Source organism: Aquarana catesbeiana, unplaced genomic scaffold (assembly GCF_042186555.1).
Source record: "Aquarana catesbeiana isolate 2022-GZ unplaced genomic scaffold, ASM4218655v1 unanchor4, whole genome shotgun sequence".
Classification (NCBI taxonomy): Eukaryota; Metazoa; Chordata; class Amphibia; order Anura; family Ranidae; genus Aquarana; species Aquarana catesbeiana.
In genome coordinates, this window is record NW_027362695.1 from 7978 (window position 1) to 29800 (window position 21823).

The following is a 21823-nucleotide window of genomic DNA, read 5'->3' on the forward strand; positions in this document are numbered from 1 at the left end:
TGCCCACCATAGTGCCAATCAGTGCCCACCACAGTGCCAATCAGTGCCCAGCATTAACACCTGTCAGTAACTGCCCAATCAGTGCCATCTATTAGTGTCCATCAATGCCACCTGTCAGTGCCCATCAATTCTACATATCAGTGCCTCCTCATCAGTGCCCATCAGTGAAGGAGAACATTTTTTTTATAACAGAAACCAAGGAAAACTTTTTTTTTTGCAAAAATGTTAGTCTTTTTTAGTTTGTTTAGCAAAAAATAAAAACCCCCCAGAGGTGATGAAATACCACCAAAAGAAAGTTCTGTGATTTGTGTGAAGAAAATGATAAAAATGTCCTATGTGTACAGTGTTATATGACCGTGTAATTGTCATTCAAAGTGTGACAGCGCTGAGAGCTGAACATTGTCCTGGGCGGGAAGGGGGGGGGGGGGGGCGGTATTGAAGGGGTTAAAGACAAGAAGTGAAGAGAAGATCTGTAAGGACTCGCCTCCTCCTGTGACACACCGACGTTGTTCGGGACGATCCAAGACAGAAGTTCTGAGGGGTTCAGCTTCCCATCACCATCCTTGTCATAGTCATTCTCAAAGCGATCTCGTTCCACAATCACCCACTGAGGGTCTTCTGTGGCGTCTGCGGAAATAAAAAACAAATTGGTGATAATTCCACAATCTTCTCACCGGTCAGGAGGACCATACCAACTCTGGAGGAGGGGACACCGGGCAAAGAAATGTGCAGTTTTATATAAAGCCCACTTTAAGCTTTCACATTTCTTATCCTAATTCCTGCCAACCATATGTACAGTATATACACTATGTTACCAAAAGTATTGGGACGCCTGCCTTTACACACACATGAACTTTAATGACATCCCAGTCTTAGTCCCGGGGGTTCAATATTGAGTTGGCTCCGCCCTTTGCAGCTATAACAGCTTCAACTCTTCTGGAAGGACGTCCACAAGGTTTAGGAGTGTGTCTATGGGAATGTTTGATCATTCTTCCAGAAGAGCATTTGTGAGGTCAGGTCTTGATGTTGGAGGAGAAGGCCTGGCCTGCAGTCTCCATCTAATTCATCCAAAAGGTTTTCTATGGGTTGAGGTCAGGACTCTGTGCAGGCTAGTCAAGTTCCTCCACCCCAAACTCGCTCACCCATGTCTTTATGGACCTTGCTTTGTGCAGGCACCCTCCCGTCAGGCACCCATCAGGCAGGCACACTCCCGTCAGCCACCCTCCCACTCTTACTCCTCTATCACTCCCTATCCCCCTTTCTGTTCCCTACATTTCTTGGAAAAGTTGGCCTTTATGGTAATTTGTAGATCAGAACTCATCTTTGTTGGTGATGTATTCTTCTGACAATTCCTATGATTTGTCAGTACATTTAGTGGTCACTTTAGCGTGTAGCTGTGGGGCGCTCATAGTCACTGTTTAGTTATTTTTTACTGAGACATTTTCTTGTTGAGTGTTATGCCTTGAAAATGATCTTCTCAACCATCTCCTCCTAAAGCGACCCTGCCCATTGAAATCAATGGGCAGCGCCGCCGTACCGCCAGCAAAGCCGGTTTAACCCTTTTTCGGCCGATAGCAGTAGTTAAAAGCACCCCGCAGGCGGCCGAATAGCTCCGCAGAAACGACGGTAAAGCGCTGCTAAAAAGAGCGGTGCTTTACCGCCGTTGCCCGGGCAGCGTGAAAGTGCTCTTATGGTTCTCATACCTGGATCCTGGGAGTATTCACCGAGATATTCTTCTAAACTCACAAATCCATCCCCATCCTTGTCATGTTCTTCTAATGCTCCTTCAATAACGAACTCCTGCAATGTAATGAACAATTCATCAAGCTTTATTTCCACACAACATAAAACATTCTACTTATTCATGTCCCTCTATATTAGGAAATGTTTGTATTTTATTTTTCTGAGATAGAAAAGAGCCAACTTCCCTAAACTACAAACCTTGTTAAAAGGCATAAATTGGGATAAAATATTAGGAACAAAGAATACAGAGGAGAGATGGGTTTGCTTTAAGAGCATATTAAATAAGGGCATTAGCCAATGTATCCCATTGGGTAATAAATTTAAAAGAGCGAACAAACATCCTGGATGGCTTAACTCCAATGTAAAAATGCATATAAAAGCAAAGGAGAAGGCCTTCAAAAAATACAAGGTTGAGGGATCATCCTCAGCATTCAGACTTTATAAAAAATGCAATAAGAAATGTGAGGGTGCAATTAGGATGGCTAAGATAGAACATGAAAGACACATAGCGGAGGAGAGCAAAAAAATCCCAAGAAATTCTTTAAGTATGTAAACAGTAAAAAAGGGAGGACAGACCATATTGGCCCCATAAAGAATGAGGAAGGACATCTGGTTACAAAGGATGGGGAGATGGTGAAGGTATTGAATTTATTCTTCTCCTCAGTCTTCACGAATGAATCGGGGGGCTTCAGTAACCAAAACTGCAGTGTTTATCCTCATGACACAACACAGGAAGCACCTACATGGTTAACAGAGGACGGAATTAAAATTAGACTTGAGAAACTTAACATTAATAAATCACCGGGACCAGATGGCTTGCATCCGAGGGTACTTAGGGAACTCAGTCAGGTGATTGCCAGACCGTTGTTCCTAATTTTTACAGACAGTCTATTGACTGGAATGGTACCAGCTGATTGGAGAAAAGCCAATGTAGCACCAATATTTAAAAAAGGGCCCAAAATACATCCCTGGGAATTACAGACCAGTTAGCCTAACATCAATAGTATGTAAACTCTTGGAGGGGATGATAAGGGACTATATACAAGATTTTAGTAATAAGAATGATTTCATTAGCAGTAATCAGCATGGATTCATGAAGAATCGTTCTTGCCAAACCAATCTATTAGCCTTCTATGAGGAGGTGAGTTGCCATCTAGATAAAGGAAGGCCCGTAGACGTGGTGTATCTGGATTTTGCAAAAGCATTTGACACAGTTCCCCATAAACATTTACTGTACAAAATAGGGTCCGTTGGCATGGACCATAGGGTGAGTACATGGATTGAAAACTGGCTACAAGGGTGTGTTCAGAGGGTGGTGATAAATGGGGAGTACTCAGAATGGTCAGGGGTGGGTAGTGGGGTCCCCCAGGGTTCTGTGCTGGGACCAATCCTATTTAATTTGTTTATAAACGACCTGGAGGATGGGATAAACAGTTCAATCTCTGTATTTGCAGACGATACTAAGCTAAGCAGGGCAATAACTTCTCCGCAGGATGTGGAAATCTTGCAAAAAGACCTGAACAAATTAATGGGGGAGGGGCGACTACATGGCAAATGAGGTTCAATGTAGAAAAATGTAAAATAATGCATTTGGGTGGTAAAAATCTGAATGCAATCTATAGACTGGGGGGAGAACCTCTGGGGGAATCTAGGATGGAAAAGGACTTGGGGGTCCTAGTGGATGATAGGCTCAGCAATGGCATGCAATGCCAAGCTGCTGCTAATAAAGCAAACAGAATATTGGCATTAAAAAGGGGATCAACTCCAGAGATAAAACGATAATTCTCCCGCTCTACAAGACTCTGGTCCGGCCGCACCTGGAGTATGCTGTCCAGTTCTGGGCACCAGTCCTCAGGAAGGATGTACTGGAAATGGAGCGAGTACAAAGAAGGGCAACAAAGCTAATAAAGGGTCTGGAGGATCTTAGTTATGAGGAAAGGTTGCGAGCTCTGAACTTATTCTCTCTGGAGAAGAGACGCTTGAGAGGGGAATATGATTTCAATTTACAAATACTGTACTGGTGACCCCCACAATAGGGATAAAACTTTTTCGCAGAAGAGAGTTTAACAAGACTCGTGGCCACTCATTACAATTAGAAGAAAAGAGGTTTAACCTTAAACTACGTAGAGGGTTCTTTACTGTAAGAGCGGCAAGGATGTGGAATTCCCTTCCACAGGCGGTGGTCTCAGCGGGGAGCATTGATAGCTTCAAGAAACTATTAGATAATCACCTGAATGACCGCAATATACAGGGATATGTAATTTAATACTGACACATAATCACACACATAGGTTGGACTTGATGGACTTGTGTCTTTTTTCAACCTCACCTACTATGTAACTATGTAACTATGTAATCTCGCTGTTATAATCCGACCTTTCCGTTCTCTCCTGAGGAACGCCCCCCCCCCCCCCCCATTTTCCTGCTAGGACACCATTCTCCTCCCCGTGGGGACCACACCATACACAGTCTGCTCTCCAATCCACCCCCCCTATGTTCTGGGGCTACTGAGCTCATAACATCTCCTGTGCCGGATACAGTTTTATAGTGTGCACCCCCATCCCCCCCCTAAGAGAGTGTCGGAGATTCCTCGTAGTTATCACACAGATGGAAGAGTACACGTGCTCCTACAATTTCACATTGGAAAACGAGAGTTGTGGACATCCAGGTTATGGAGAACCTCAAGAAGAAGACAAATATTGGAAGATCTGGACTCCCTATTCTTTCTATAGAGATCAGTCACTGGGAGATCCAGGGGAGTCAGCGGGTTGAAGAGACTCGCTTATCCCTCCTACCTTCCTCTTCTCCCCCCACTATTTTTTTTTCTCTCTGTCTTTTCTTTTGGTTTCTTCCTGACTTTGATCTTCTAGGGTTGGGTTGCAGGTCTACCCTCTCAAAATATATAACAAAAATGTTCAAGGAATTCCACAAAAACGGTGCTTGACCATTGAGGAACGTGCATTTTGTTTCTCTCCTTTCTGTGATTTGCAGCTTCCAGGGGTATCGGCCAGGTATAGAGTATATACAAAGTTACATCCATTCAAACTCTACTAATGCAACATAGAAGTAAGACTACAAGAATGACAAAAACCTGACATTGTGATGACGTTCGATGTTGATGTTTCTCTCAGTGTAGTGAGTATCAGACGATGAATAAAAGTATTAAGGTACTTAAACGCTAAAGTGAATATATAAAACTGTAAAATGGTGTAAAAAATAAATAAACTAATATATAAAAAAACTGATATAAAAAAAAAAAAAAAAAAAAAGGAGTTCAAATATTCAGATACTGCAGCTGCAATCATTCAGTGACACCCCACTTATTAATAGTTAAATAAAGTGATGCGCTCGTAATATCTATAGGATATCCTACTATTCAATGTGCTGACAGGTCACATTCTACTTGTGGATACTTTGTTACAAACTAGACAAAAACTTGAACAGTGATTAGCATAATATAAATAAATATAAAATACAATGTGTTAAAAAGTCTGCTCCCGGAATACAAATCCAAAAGTTAGTTCACCATTTATTCTTGTGAAATAAAAAACAAACAAAAATGTGAAAAAAGGTGGTGAAATAATAGAGTGAAAAATATATTAAAGTCTTAAAGTCACGTGTCTAGTGACGATACGCGTGAGGGAGAAGGAGCCTGTCAGCTCTTGTCAGTGTGCAGCCTGCAGTGATCCTGAATAGCAGCAGCAGGGAGGAACACGAAGGCAGTGATTTCTACTGACCATACATCAGTGAAATGAGTTCTAGATCTTTTACATCATGTGAGTAGATCTATTGGGCTCTTTGTTAACTTTATTTAGTAGAAGTTATGTGCGCAATGGTCTTGTCCCACTTTTGTATTTCATGTGGGGGAAAGCATATGAACAGGAGAAGTGGAGATTAGATGATCCTAGCCCGATGTAAGCCTATCCTCTGCTGATTAACCCAGACTCAGTAAGCCTTGTTTAAACACAGATGAGAGGTATCTTCTTACCTGCAAAGGAATCACCTTTTCAAGTAAGGTGTATGGGAATCCACACAATTGTAATCCTTTCATAATTGTTACCAACTACATATTTATTTAATATATCTGTTTTAATATATTTTTCACTTTATTTTTTCACATTTTTGTTTGTTTTTTATTTCACAAGAATAAATGGTGAACTAACTTTTGGATTTGTATTCCGGGAGGTCTCCAATTAGACTTTCACAGCAGACTTTTCAACACATTGTATTTATATTTATTTATATTATGCTAATCACTGTTCAAGTTTTTGTCTAGTTTGTAACAAAGTATCCACAAGTAGAATGTGACCTGTCAGCACATTGAATAGTAGGATATCCTATAGATATTGCCAGCGCATCACTTTATTTATCAGACGATGAGATATCATTCATTCTGGTGAAGGATTACCCCGGGCGTGTTCAGAACCCGCCGAGTCCGCCAATCGCAGGCAGTGAGACATTTTCCTGATCCGTGGCTCCAGAGATCGAGAAATGTCTGCCTGTGATTAGCGCAGTGGCGACTTCCTGGCGGGCTCTTCACATGCGGGTTCTGAACACCCCGAGGTCATCCTCATCTCTGGGCTCTCACCGTCATGTAATCGGTTTCCTCCGGATGCTCGAAGTCTGTAAACTCCCTCAGATCCAATCCTGGGATATTATCGCGGTCCGCACGCTCAAATCTCTTCTTGTCCCTCAGATGGATCTTTTGGAAAGACAAAAACACTTTTATTAAATGAGATGCAGTTTCTGTTGGGGGGTTGAGGAGATACACTATATTGTCAAAAGTATTGGGACGCCTGCCTTTACATGTACATGATTGTATATTTTGTATTTATTTTTATGGTTGAACTTTTTTCAAACTGACTGACTACGTAACTATGAACTTTAATGACATCCCAGTCTTAGTCCGTAGGGTTCAATATTGAGTTGGCTCCACCCTTTGCAGCCATAACAGCTTCACCTCTTCTGGGAAGGCCGTCCACAAGGTTTAGGAGGGTGTCTATGGGAAGGTCTGACCATTCTTCCAGAAGAGCATTTGTGAGGTCAGGCACTGATGTTGGACGAGAAGGCCTGGCTCACAGTCTCCGCTCTAATTCATCCCAAAGGTGTTCTATGGGGTTGAGGTCAGGAATCTGTGCAGGCCAGTCAAGTTCCTGCACCCCAAATTCGCTCATCCATGTCTTTATGGACCTTGTTTTGTGCACAGTGTGCGTCACAGCCCCCGTGTTGAAAACAAAGACCACAGGAGGCGCAGAATGACACGACCCCCCCACCAGCAGACAGGTCAGAGTCCCGCACACATGTATGTTTGTGAATGAACTGGAAAAATCGGGAAGGAAGCCAAATCAAGTGAACATATTGAAAGACACAATAAATATGATAAACTATTACAAAAAAAGAAACAAAGGGTCAATGATAAAATCAAAGTATGCAAAAGCATAATATTAGAGTTGGAATCCCAAAACACATACCGGTACTTCCATCCCTAATTTGGTAATATTTATAAGAGAATCGAGTGGACTTTGAATGAGGTAATGATACAATCATTTATCTCCATCCCAGTATTTGTATATAAAAAAAGAGAACAGAAAGGGGCGGGACTTTAAATGAAGTATGTGGCGATTAATGCCCCCCCCCCCCGCACAGGAGACGAACGGCAGTGATCAGCGATCGGTGAACCCCCCCCCCCCACGGGAGATGGATGGCAGCAATCAGAGGCCTTGCCTTAGGAGGCTGATGTAGCTCCTCGCTCCAGCTTGCAGAGGGAAGAGCCGGGGCTGTTGCTTCTCCTCCCAGCCGAACAGGAAGTGGGTCCTAAGACCCGATTGGTCGGGAGTCCTAAGACTGGGATCAGGTCTCAGGGCCTGCTTCCTGATTGGGTGGGAGGAGAAGCAGGAAGACATTAGTGAATATTAAAATTCGCTATTGTCACACAACTGGGTGGGCTCAGAGGGGCAGTGCTCTACCCCCAAAGCCCATCCTTTTTTAAGCCTGTTAGAGCCCCAGACTCCAATCACGTGCTTCAAAAAATAAAAAAAAAATTGAAATCCATGTGTCTGGCACCCTACATGTAGATTAGGGGCTGGGCGAATGGATTAGGGGGGCGGTGCCCCTGCGCCCTAATGTATGGGTCCCACAATTGGCTGAGATACAGAAGCAGGAGCCATTGGCTCCCACTGCTGTCAATCAGAGCCAGCGAGGACAGAGTGGGGGGGCTGAACCTTGCTGTGTCTTATGGGGCTCAGGAGCTCGCTTGCACAAGTGCCCCCCCCCCAAAGCAAGTGGCTTGTTATGGAGGCACTTAGTGGGGGTGGAACCCAGAGTGCTGGTCGGGGACCCCAGATGAGGAGGACAGTCCTATATATCCAAAAGGTCCACCTTCTGCAATGGTACCTATCATGAGGAGTAACTCACCAGACGGAAGGACTCCTCCTCCTCGTCCTCTAGGATGGTGTCCTCATTGTAGTCGATGATACGATCGTACATGTGCAGGTTGTACTCCTCCCAGGTGACAATCCCATCACCATTATGGTCCACCTCAGCAAACTGCTCCTTGGTGTCTTCTAACACATAATGCTTGAAGGACATCTGAATCCACAGACTGAGCTCCTCTACAAGATCAATAACACAAGAAACACCCCAAATCAGACATAGAAAGGTAAGCGGGTATATCATGAGAACTTCTGCTGACTGCCAAGCCGGAGGGTCCACATTTACTACAATCCCCCTCAGTGTAAAAAACAAAGAGAAGCTGCAACCCCCGGGACCCCCATCCATTCACACCGACTGATCGGATCTCAACAGAGAGGAATCTAATACTGCAGGGGATGTCTGTAATCTGACTTCAAACTCTTTGCAGGCTTCCAGAGAAAAGAAACTCATAAGAGGGAATAATCTATGGGGCGTTCTGTACACAGGAGACTGCCTGCACTCAAGAGAAAGTAGAGCTTTAGAAAAATCACATTTGCCTGCAGGGATTTCTTAGAGTGTAAGCTCTTCGGATCAGGGCCCTCTGGTTCCTCCTGTACTGTCTGTCCCCATGTTGTACTGTGCTGTGGAAACTGTTGGCACTATATACATCCTATGTAATAATAGAATCATTTTATTAACCACCCAATGTCTGGGGGAATTGTATTTTTCTTACACGTTAAAATCCTTTTCCTAAAAATGATGCAGATAATTGGAGAGATAACAGTCGGGAGGGAGGGGGAATCTCTTTCGGGGGGGAATCTCTTTCAGGGGGGGAGGGAGGGGGGAATCTCTTTCAGGGGGGGAGGGAGGGGGGAATCTCTTTCAGGGGGGGAGGGAGGGGAGAATCTCTTTCAGGGGGGGAGGGAGGGGAGAATCTCTTTCAGGGGGGGAGGGAGGGGGGAATCTCTTTCAGGGGGGGAGGGAGGGGGGAATCTCTTTCAGGGGGGGAGGGAGGGGGGAATCTCTTTCAGGGAGGGGGGGAGGGAGGGGGGAATCTCTTTCGGGGGGAGAGGGAGGGGGGGAATCTCTTTTTGGGGGGGGGGGGGAATCTCTTTCGGGGGGGGTTCGTCTCATTCAGTTGTTGTTTTGGGGGGGGGGGGGGTGGAGAAGTCATTGTCATTACACACTCAGACACATCCGCTTCGATGACTGGCGTTACCTTCGGTGAGGAATCCATCGGCATCAATATCAATCTTTTTGATGATAGATTTTAATCTTTTCAGCTGTTCTTCTGGACTCAGTTCAGCAAACTCTTCCGCTTCTTCCTTAGAGAAGAACAAACAGAGCAATGATTGGTCAGACAGCCAACACATTCACCTCCCACAATTCCTATATATATATATATATACACACCCCGAATACAAAAATCATCCCCAACTATCACAAGAAGAGGAGAACAATTCATGTACCCAACTACATTGTATCCAACAATTCCAAAATACAAATGAAAAGTGCCATTTATTATTTGGCCTCCTTCACATGGGGTGTATCCATCCCTGCCCTGTGTGACGGCCGCCATGTTTACCGGGATACATACAGTGCCTAAAAAAAAGTATTCATACCCCTTGAAATTTCCCACATTTTGTTACAACCAAAAACATAAATGTATTTTATTGGGATTTTATGTGATAGACCAACACAAAGTGTCACATAATTGTGAAGTGGAAGGAAAATGATAAATGATACAAATAAATATGTGAAAAGTGTGTGGGGGGCCCATTTGTATTCAGCCCCCTTTACTCTGATACCCCTAACTAAAATCTAGGGGAACCAATTGTCTTCAGAAGTCACCTAATTAGTAAATAGAGTCCACCTGTGTGTCATTTAATCTCAGTATAAATACAGCTGTTCTGTGAAGCCCTCAGAGGTTTGTTAGAGAACCTTAGTGAACAAACAGCATCATGAAGGCCAAGGAACACACCAGACAGGTCAGGGATAAAGTTGTGGAGAAGTATAAAGCAGGGTTAGGTTATAAAAAAACATCCCAAGCTTTGAACATCTCACGGAGCTCTGTTCAATCCATCATCAGAAAATGGAAAGAGTATGGCACAACTGCAAACCTACCAAGACATGGCCGTCCACCTAAACTGACCGGCCGGGCAAGGAGCATTCATCAGAGAAGAGCCAAGAGGTCCATGGTAACTCTGGAGGAGCTGCAGAGATCCACAGCTCAGGTGGGAGAATCTGTCCACAGGACAACTATTAGTCGTGTTCTCCACAAATCTGCCCTTTATGGAAGAGTGACAAGAAGAAAGACATTGGAGAAAGAAAGTCATAAGAAGTCCTGTTTGTAGTTTGTGAGAAGCCATGTGGAGGACACAGCAAACATGTGGAAGAAGGTGATCTGGTCAGAGGAGACCAAAATTAAACTTTATAGTCTAAAAGTAAAACGCTATGTGTGGGGAAAACTAACACTGCACATCACCCTGAACACACCATCCCCACCATGAAACATGGTGGTGGCAGCATCATGTGGTGGGGATGGTTTTCTTCAGCAGGGCCAGGGAAGCTGGTCAGAGTTGATGGGAAGATGGATGGAGACAAATACAGGACAATCTTAGAAGAAAACCTGTTAGAGTCTACAAAAGACTTGAGACTGGGGCGGAGGTTCACCTTCCAGCAGGACAACGACCCGAAACATCCAGCCAGAGCTACAATGGAATGGTTTAGATCAAAGCATATTCATGTGTTAGAATGGCCCAGTCACAGTCCAGACCTAAATCACATTGAGAATCTGTGGCAAGACTTGAAAATTGCTGTTCACAGACGTTCTCCATCCAATCTGACAGAGCTTGAGATATTTTACAAAGAAGAATGGGCAGAAATGTCCTCTCTAGATGTGCAAAGCTGGTAGAGACATCCCCAAAAAGACTTGTAGAGAAAGGGGGTTCTACAAAGTATTGACTCCGGGGGGCGCCATACAAATAACCCCCCCCCCACACACAAACTTTTGACATATTTATTTGTATCATTTATCATTTTCCTTCCACTTCACAATTATGTGACACTTTGTGTTGGTCTATCACATAAAATCCCAATAAAATACATTTATGGTTTTAAATGTAACAAAATGTGGGAAATTTTAAGGGGTATGAATACTTTTTCCAGGCACTGTATAAGCCGACATTTGTGCAATTTTCAGAACCGCGAGGCATCTTCTTCACACAGGGTCTGTATACGCCATGTTACATTTGAGACTGGGTGCACCTTGTTCCCCTCTCTGGATGGGGGAGGAGGGGGGATACTGGGAGTGGGTGCACCTTGTTCCCCTCTGGATGGGGGAGGAGGGAGGATACCGGGAGTGGGTGCACCTTGACCCCTCTGGATGGGGGAGGAGGGAGGATACCGGGAGTGGGTGCACCTTGTTCCCCTCTGGATGGGGGAGGAGGGAGGATACCGGCAGTGGGTGCACCTTGTTCCCCTCTGGATGGGGGAGGAGGGAGGATACCGGCAGTGGGTGCACCTTGTTCCCCTCTGGATGGGGGAGGAGGGAGGATACCGGCAGTGGGTGCACCTTGTTCCCCTCTGGATGGGGAGGAGGGAGGATACCGGCAGTGGGTGCACCTTGTTCCCCTCTGGATGGGGGAGGAGGGAGGATACCGGCAGTGGGTGCACCTTGTTCCCCTCTGGATGGGGGAGGAGGGAGGATACCCCACATTTGTTGTTAGTGCAGGCTGGCATGTACAGGTGACCCTCTTACAGAAAGGGGTAATATAGCAGCTTGCTTGTGTTTGGCAGACACATTGAGGACAACAAATTGGCTCCCATCTACAAACTGCCTCAGCATATAGTAATCTCTTCATAAAATATGGCCTCAGCTTTGTCTCCTACCCCTGGGAGAACCCCCTCTAACATGTTTCGTCCAGAAGGGACGTAATCCTGGAGGCCTCTATTGAACCAGTATTCATCCTGACCAGCACCTGCAGACATTGTGGCCAGTCGGCTGGGATAATAGATTTGGGGCATTTGAGCTGTATCACTTTTATTTGGTTTTTGGTCTATTAGATTTGCTTGTGTTGTTTACTCATCACACTGATTGTCTTTTTGAGTTGTTTTTAATAATCTGATTATTTACCCAGAGGGTTTAAATGTCCTTTAGCCTCAGCCACTCTTACCTCTATAAATAAGCTTCATCAGGGGGAAACGCACCAGCGGGGCGTGGCTTAGGGCGGGGACTATGTGGTTTTGGGTGGCTCTTTCTATCATGTTAAAGGTGAACAGACAGAATATACAATGGGAAGCCCCGCCCATTTCTTACTGTACCTCTCCTCCCAGGAACATCTTCTTGTCATAGTCTGTGTTGTGCTCCTCATTCCCATAGTGCTCCTCGCTGGGGTGATGGGGGGAGCCGTGAAGGTGGGACTCGCTGAGAGTCAGGCTCAGGGATACAAAGACCACAAATACATTCATCATCATTATCATTCTTGATGGAATCACTGGAAGGAGGAAGAATATTCTTATTACAATGGAGCTCCATTATAGAACCAAACTGGTCTGGAAGGAATTATCATTTAATATCATTTAGACAAGTCAGACACATTACAGGTGAACTAAGAGGAGGAGAGAAGAGTCTGGGAAGAGGAGGAGAGAAGAGTCTGGGAAGAGGAGGAGGAGGAAGAGGAGGAGAGTCTGGGAAGAGGAGGAGGAGGAAGAGGAGGAGAGTCTGGGAAGAAGAGGAGGAGGAGGAGGAAGAGGAGGAGAGTCTGGGAAGAGGAGGAGGAGGAGGAGGAGGAGGAGGAGGAGAAGAAGAAGAGTCTGGGAAGAGGAGGGGGAGGAGGAGGAGAGTCTGGGAAGAGGAGGAGGAGGAAGAGGAGGAGGAGGAGGAGGAGGAGGAGGAGGAGGAGGAGGAGGAGGAGGAGGAGGAGGAGGAGGAGGAGAGTCTGGGAAGAAGAGGAAGAGGAAGAGGAGGAGGAAGAGGAGGAGAGTCTGGGAAGAAGAGGAAGAGGAGGAGGAAGAGGAGGAGGAAGAGGAGGAGGAAGAGGAAGAGGAAGAGGAAGAGGAAGAGGAAGAGGAGGAGGAGGAGAAGAGTCTGGGAAGAAGAGGAGGAGAGTAGAGTCTGGGAAGAGGAGGAGGAGAGTAGAGTCTGGGAAGAGGAGGAGGAGAGGAGAGTCTGGGAAGAGGAGGAGGAGAGGAGAGTCTGGGAAGAGGAGGAGGAGAGTCTGGGAAGAGGAGGAGGAGAGTCTGGGAAGAGGAGGAGGAGAGTCTGGGAAGAGGAGGAGGAGAGTCTGGGAAGAGGAGGAGGAGAGTCTGGGAAGAGGAGGAGGAGAGGAGAGTCTGGGAAGAGGAGGAGGAGAGGAGAGTCTGGGAAGAGGAGGAGGAGGAGAGGAGAGTCTGGGAAGAGGAGGAGGAGAGGAGAGTCTGGGAAGAGGAGGAGGAGAGGAGAGTCTGGGAAGAGGAGGAGGAGAGGAGAGTCTGGGAAGAGGAGGAGGAGAGGAGAGTCTGGGAAGAGGAGGAGGAGAGGAGAGTCTGGGAAGAGGAGGAGGAGAGTAGAGTCTGGGAAGAGGAGGGGGAGAGTAGAGTCTGGGAAGAGGAGGAGGAGAGTAGAGTCTGGGAAGAGGAGGGGGAGAGTAGAGTCTGGGAAGAGGAGGAGGAGAGTAGAGTCTGGGAAGAGGAGGAGGAGGAGAGTAGAGTCTGGGAAGAGGAGGAGGAGGAGAGGAGAGTCTGGGAAGAGGAGGAGAGAAGAGTCTGGGAAGAAGAAGAGAGAAGAGTCTGGGAAGAAGAGGAGAGAAGAGTCTGGGAAGAAGAGGAGAGAAGAGTCTGGGAAGAAGAGGAGAGAAGAGTCTGGGAAGAAGAGGAGAGAAGAGTCTGGGAAGAAGAGGAGAGAAGAGTCTGTAAAGAAGAGGAGAGGAGAGTCTGTAAAGAAGAGGAGAGGAGAGTCTACGAAGAGGAGAGTCTACGAAGAGGAGAGGAGAGTCTGGGAAGAGGAGGAGAGAAGAGTCTGGGAAGAAGAGGAGAGGAGAGTCTGGGAAGAAGAGGAGAGGAGAGTCTGGGAAGAAGAGGAGAGGAGAGTCTGGGAAGAAGAGGAGAGGAGAGTCTGGGAAGAAGAGGAGAGGAGAGTCTGGGAAGAAGAGAGTCTACGAAGAGGAGAGGAGAGTCTGGGAAGAGGAGGAGAGGAGAGTCTGGGAAGAAGAGAGTCTGGGAAGAGGAGAGGAGAGTTTGGGAAGAGGAGGAGAGAAGAGTCTGGGAAGAGGAGGAGAGGAGAGTCTGGGAAGAGGAGGAGAGGAGAGTCTGGGAAGAGGAGGAGAGGAGAGTCTGGGAAGAGGAGGAGAGGAGAGTCTGGGAAGAGGAGGAGAGGAGAGTCTGGGAAGAGGAGGAGAGGAGAGTCTGGGAAGAAGAGGAGAGGAGAGTCTGGGAAGAGGAGGAGAGGAGAGTCTGGGAAGAGGAGGAGAGGAGAGTCTGGGAAGAGGAGGAGAGGAGAGTCTGGGAAGAGGAGGAGAAGAGAGTCTGGGAGGAGGAGGAGAGGAGAGAAGAGTCTGGGAAGAGGAGGAGATGTGAGGCAGATGGTGAGGAAATGAGAGTGAAGAGCTGGCACACAATGATTGATATCACATGGGAGGAGGAGTGCACGATGAGTACGATGAGTGTGCGGTGATTTCTCGGGGTTTCAGAATGAAGTGTGTGGCGTCTTCCTCTGATTTCCGGTAAATAATAAACACCATCCAGAGACGCTCCACAACCACAAATAAATGTTTCCTTTGTCTGATTTCCAACAGAACTGGATGACCTTCAGCTGAATGAAAACAACAAGATCTTGGAATTTCTGAAGAGGGAAATGACACAACGTCTCCATATTTGTCTCACATCCAAGTTTATTATTCTCGTCTTCCTGTTATGTACATTGATGTGCTGGAACTGGGAGAAGTCCAGAAAAGGGAAACTAAGCTGATATGGGGGATGGAGGAGATAAGTTATGGGGGGACGGGGGAGCTCAGTTATGGGGGGGTGAAGGAGATCAGTTATGGGGGGTGAAGGAGCTCAGTTATGGGGGGGACGGAGGAGCTCAGTTATGGGGGGACGGGGGAGCTCAGTTATGGGGGGGGGACGGAGGAGCTCAGTTATGGGGGATGGGGGAGCTCAGTTATGGGGGGACGGGGGAGCTCAGTTATGGGGGGACGGGGGAGCTCAGTTATGGGGGGGGGGATGGGGGAGCTCAGTTATGGGGGGACGGAGGAGCTCAGTTATGGGGGGGACGGGGGAACTCAGTTATGGGGGAGCTCAGTTATGGGGGGGACGGGGGAGCTCAGTTATGGGGGAGCTCAGTTATGGTGGATGGGGGAGCTCAGTTATGGGGGGACGGGGGAGCTCAGTTATGGGGGGGACGGAGGAGCTCAGTTATGGGGGAGCTCAGTTATGGGGAATGGGGGCGCTCAGTTATGGGGGATGGGGGAGCTCAGCGGATCCAGCGATGTCCTCACCCCAACCGATCTTTCCATCGGCTCTCGGGTGCTGCCACTGCCTGTAGGGGTTCATGCACAAAGGATGTTTTTTAAAACGTCAGTGCTACCGCAGTGCTAAAAGCGTTTTTGATTGAAAACACTCTATAATGTAAAGCATAGGGTGAGTACATGGATTGAAAACTGGCTACAAGGGCGAGTTCAGAGGGTGGTGATAAATGGGGAGTACTCAGAATGGTCAGGGGTGGGTAGTGGGGTTCCCCAGGGTTCTGTGCTGGGACCAATCCTATTTAATTTGTTCATAAACGATCTGGAGGATGGGATAAACAGTTCAATCTCTGTATTTGCAGACAATACTAAGCTAAGCAGGGCAATAACTTCTCCGCAGGATGTGGAAACCTTGCAAAAAGACCTGAACAAATGAATGGGGGAGGGGCGACTACATGGCAAATGAGGTTCAATGTAGAAAAATGTAAAATAATGCATTTGGGTGGTAAAAATCTGAATGCAATCTATAGACTGGGGGGAGAACCTCTGGGGGGATCTAGGATGGAAAAGGACCTGGGGGTCCTAGTAGATGATAGGCTCAGCAATGACATGCAATGCCAAGCTGCTGCTAACAAAGCAAACAGAATATTGGCATTAAAAGGGGATCAACTCCAGAGATAAAACGATAATTCTCCCGCTCTACAAGACTCTGGTCTGGCCGCACCTGGAGTATGCTGTCCAGTTCTGGGCACCAGTCCTCAGGAATGATGTACTGGAAATGGAGCGACTACAAAGAAGGGCAACAAAGCTAATAAAGGGTCTGGAGGATCTTAGTTATGAGGAAAGGTTGTGAGCACTGAACTTATTCTCTCTGGAGAAGAGACGCTTGAGAGGGGATATGATTTCAATGTATAAATACCGGACTGGTGACCCCACAATATACAAATACCGGACTGGTGACCCCACAATATATAAATACCGGACTGGTGACCCCACAATATATAAATACCGGACTGGTGACCCCACAATATATAAATACCGGACTGGTGACCCCACAATATACAAATACCGGACTGGTGACCCCACAATATATAAATACCGGACTGGTGACCCCACAATATATAAATACCAGACTGGTGACCCCACAATAGGGATAAAACTTTTTTGCAGAAGAGAGTTTAATAAGACTCGGGGCCACTCATTACAATTAGAAGAAAAGAGGTTTAACCTTAAACTACGTAGAGGGTTCTTTACTGTAAGAGCGGCAAGGATGTGGAATTCCCTTCCACAGGTGGTGGTCTCAGCGGGGAGCATTGATAGCTTCAAGAAACTATTAGATAATCACCTGAATGACCGCAATATACAGGGATATATAATGTAATATGACATATAATCACACAACATACAGGGATATATAATGTAATACTGACACATAATCACACACATAGGTTGGACTTGATGGACTTGTGTCTTTTTTCAACCTCACCTACTATGTAAAAACGCCTAAAAAATTCAAACGCAGATTGACGCATTTAGCCGCGGTTTTTGTTTTTACACCTTATTTTTACTGCTCCTGGAAGCACAGGCTGGCTGTTTTTTCTTACTGCCCCTAAACACCTCTGACAGTTTGTGTGTGCATGGACACATAGGCCAACATGGAGGGGCTTTTAGAGGCAGTCAAATGCCCCAACAGCCGCTGTAAAAACGTCCTGTGTGCATGAGTCCTAAAGCTGACCATACACCATACAATTTTCTTATTCAATTTTCTTTAGATTTACCTTCAACTATGTAGTACAAGGGCCTGGCTGATTGCATACAAATTGAAAGTGTTTAGGTTTGACCTCATATTATACGGTTTTGGTAAATCTAAAGGAAAGTTGTACAAGAAAATTGTATAATGTATGGCCAGCCTTAGGGAAGCCGTTCTCTACTGCGCATGCACGAAGGGGGGAAGGAGGAGGGGTGGAGCTCCGCTTTAATTATGTGAATGAGGTCTCGGTGCTATTAAAGCAAAGTTCCAAACATTTTGGTGTTCTTTTGAGAGAATGTCCCCCATGATTGTCACCTCTCGTTCTTCTTTCAGAGTCGTCACAATTGTCCCCTCTTCTGTAGATGTGGAGAAGTTCTCACTCACTTTCTTCTCCTTCTGCAGAGTGCGGCCATCCTTACTGTGGGCACGTGAAGCCCACTGGGTCCCTCTTCCGGGATTGGCTGCATCGCCGCCTTGTCATTTCCTGTTTGGAAATAATGCGATGCCCATTGACTTCTGGGATTGATGACACTCATCTCCCAATGTGCGGCCGGAAATGACAGCGAGGTCCACAGGAAGAGGACAAATGTGCCATTAAAAACAAGCCAAGTGCCAATGCGTTCCTAACATGCAAAAAAAGGACTGGATGGGGCAAAGTATGAAATGTGGGAGGAACTGCGCTTTAAGCCAAGCTGTGGCCCTCTCCCCCCTCTGCTCAGGGGCAGAGCAGGGTTCAGGGTGCGCTACGTACAGAGAGCAGGGTTCAGGGGTGCTCTACGTACAGAGAGCAGGGTTCAGGGGTGATCTACGTACAGAGAGCAGGGTTCAGGGGTGCTCTACGTACAGAGAGCAGGGTTCAGGGGTGCTCTACGTACAGAGAGCAGGGTTCAGGGGTGCTCTACGTACAGAGAGCAAGGTTCAGGGGTGATCTACGTACAGAGAGCAGGGTTCAGGGGCGCTCTACGTAGAGAGAGCAGGGTTCAGGGGTGCGCTACGTACAGAGAGCAAGGTTCAGGGGTGCTCTACGTACAGAGAGCAGGGTTCAGGGGTGCTCTATGTACAGAGAGCAAGGTTCAGGGGTGATCTACGTACAGAGAGCAGGGTTCAGGGGTGCGCTACGTACAGAGAGCAGGGTTCAGGGGTGCTCTACGTACAGAGAGCAGGGTTCAGGGGTGATCTATGTACAGAGAGCAGGGTTCAGGGGTGCTCTACGTACAGAGAGCAGGGTTCAGGGGTGATCTACGTACAGAAAGCAGGGTTCAGGGGTGATCTATGTACAGAGAGCAGGGTTCAGGGGTGCTCTACGTACAGAGAGCAGGGTTCAGGGGTGCTCTATGTACAGAGAGCAGGGTTCAGGGGTGTTCTACGTACAGAGAGCAAGGTTCAGGGGTGCTCTACGTACAGAGAGCAGGGTTCAGGGGTGATCTACATACAGAGAGCAGGGATCAGGGGTGATCTACGTACAGAGAGCAGGGATCAGGGGTGATCTATGTACAGAGAGCAGGGATCAGGGGTGATCTACGTACAGAGAGCAGGGTTCAGGGGTGATCTACGTACAGAGAGCAGGGTTCAGGGGTGATCTACATACAGAGAGCAGGGTTCAGGGGTGATCTACATACAGAGAGCAGGGTTCAGGGGTGATCTACGTACAGAGAGCAGGGTTCAGGGTGATCTACGTACAGAGAGCAGGGTTCAGGGGTGATCTACGTACAGAGAGCAGGGTTCAGGGGTGATCTACGTACAGAGAGCAGGGTTCAGGGGTGCTCTATGTACAGAGAGCAGGGTTCAGGGGTGATCTATGTACAGAGAGCAGGGTTCAGGGGTGATCTACATACAGAGAGCAGGGTTCAGGGGTGATCTACATACAGAGAGCAGGGTTCAGGGGTGCTCTATGTACAGAGAGCAGGGTTCAGGGGTGATCTATGTACAGAGAGCAGGGTTCAGGGGTGATCTATGTACAGAGAGCAGGGTTCAGGGGTGATCTATGTACAGAGAGCAGGGTTCAGGGGTGATCTACATACAGAGAGCAGGGTTCAGGGGTGATCTACATACAGAGAGCAGGGTTCAGGGGTGATCTACATACAGAGAGCAGGGTTCAGGGGTGCTCTATGTACAGAGAGCAGGGTTCAGGGGTGATCTACATACAGAGAGCAGGGTTCAGGGGTGATCTATGTACAGAGAGCAGGGTTCAGGGGTGCAGTATGGAACATCCAGTATGTGTCCAGTATGTGCAGTGGAACGTCCGGCGTGGACTGTAGAGTGTGGACAGTCCTTCCCCAGTGCAGACTCGGACAGGTTCATGTAGCGGTCACACACAGGCAGCTCTCAGACAGGTAAATCGGGCACAAGCTCTGACAACATAATTGTGAAGGGTGTCTCTGTTATTCTCTATGATGTCATTGATGTCCGCTCACACATCCCACCCCTCTGTATCTGTCGGTCATTCTTCCTCCATCCTCCGCTGTGACGGACAGAAAGTGATGGATCAGATGGGGGAACTCGCCCAGCAGGAATCAGAACAGCAAAGGAGGAAGAAAAAAAAAAAAAAAAAAAAAAACTACCCGGGTTTTCCATCTTCTATCTCAGAGTCTAAGTGTCAGTAAAGGCAAAATGTTCCAATGCAGGTAAGAGGTGACCTGCAGATAAAACCGCCCCGCTCTGACTATAGCCGGATGGAGCTCTTGCTGTAGGTCATTTATATACAGTGAGGGGTATAAAGTATTTGATCGGCTGATGATTTTGTGACAAAGAATCGATCAGTCTATAATTTTATTGGTCGATTTATTATAACAGTGAGAGAATAACAAAAATATCCAGAAAAACACATTTCAAAAAAGTTATAAATTGATTTACATTCTAATGAGTGAAATAAGTATTCGATCGCCTATCAATCAGCAAGATTTCTGGCTCCCAGGTGTCTTCTATACAGGTAATGAGCTGAGATTAGGAGCACTCTTCTCTCTCTCTTTCTCTTAAAAGGGAGCACTCTCCTAATCTCAGCTTGTTACCTGTATAAAAGACACCTGTCCACAGAATCAATCGGATTCCAATCTCTCCACCATTTTTTTTTTTTTTTTTATTGAAAGCCTATGGCGTGCATAACACACCCCAAAAAACTTCACCCGATGCATAAAAAATGTGCACACACATAAAGAGTGAACACAAAAAAGTGCAGACGGGTACACAAGACGTGCCAATTCCCTGATCCCCCGGGGCCTTAGGCTCCAGACGGGGACAAAGGTACGGGGACAAAGACCCCGTTCTCTGGAAGGTTTGCCGAAACAGACCCACCCAAGTACTAGGCAGGGCTCCCCCGAAGGGAGACCCCGTGGGTTAGGGCAGACGAAGCCAAAAGGCCATGTCCATCCCTTCCCAAGACTTTCAGGGCTGGCCCGAAGACCCGCCTTTACTCGTCACACAGTGAGACAAACGTGAACAAGACGTGACAAACATAGGTTTCAATCAAAAAAAGAAAATAAATAGAAAGTGGGGAAGGGATAGTGGAGAGGAGAGTGAAAAAAGGTGGCCATTGTGTAAAACAATGACCAGGCCCTCCGGCCAGGAATAAAAAAATTCCTCTGGTCCTAGCCAAAAGGCCCGGCCCAAGAGGCAGGTGCTAAAAAAGCGTGTTTTATGGTGCAGTGACCATGGTGCCTCAAATCAAAGTGACTGCCACTCACAGTGATTTTTATGGCACCCCTGGGCTGCCACTCCAGGGGCACTACTCCATAGGCTTTCAAAGACCAACCCTGGTCCAATCTCTCCACCATGGCCAACACCAAAGAGCTGTCCAAGGATGTCGGGGAGAAGATTGTAGACCTACACAAGGCTGGAATGGGCTACAAGACCATCGCCAAGCAGCTTGGTGAGAGGTGACAACAGTTGGTGGGATTATTCACAAATGGAAGAAACACAAAATAACGATCGATCTCCCTCGGTCTGGGGCTCCATACAAGATCTCACCTCGTGGAGGTTCAATGATCATGAGAACGGTGAGGAATCAGCCCAGAACTACACGGGAGAATCTTGTCAATGATCTCAGCTGGGACCATAGTCACCAAGAAAACAATCGGTAACACACTACACCGTGAAGGACTGAAATCCTGCAGCCCCCGCAAGGTCCTCCTGCTCAGGAAATCACATGTACAGGTCCGTCTGAAGATTACTAATGAACATCGAATGATTCAGAGGAGAACTGGGGGAAAGTGTTGTGGTCAGAGGAGACCAAAATCAAGATCTTTGGTATCAACTCAACTCACCGTGTTTGGAGGAGGAGGAATGCTGCCTATGACCCCAAGAACACCATCCCCCACCGTCATACATGGAGGTCCTATGACCCCAAGAACGCCATCCCCCACCGTCATACATGGAGGTCCTATGACCCCAAGAACACCATCCCCCCCACCGTCATACATGGAGGTCCTATGACCCCAAGAACACCATCCCCCCCACCGTCATACATGGAGGTCCTATGACC

General features: G+C 47.1%; 1 protein-coding gene across 1 annotated transcript; it reads right to left on the bottom strand.

Moving 5' to 3' along the window:
* Nucleotides 1-482: 482 nt before the first annotated feature.
* LOC141122116 (reticulocalbin-2-like) lies at nucleotides 483-12682 on the bottom strand (the record flags this gene model as incomplete). Its single annotated transcript, XM_073611951.1, is given in 6 exon segments — nucleotides 483-627; nucleotides 1704-1800; nucleotides 6332-6445; nucleotides 8158-8354; nucleotides 9374-9479; nucleotides 12478-12682. Coding segments are annotated over 6 exon segments (818 nt in total), but the record flags the coding sequence as incomplete, so codon positions are not given.
* Nucleotides 12683-21823: the final 9141 nt, after the last annotated feature.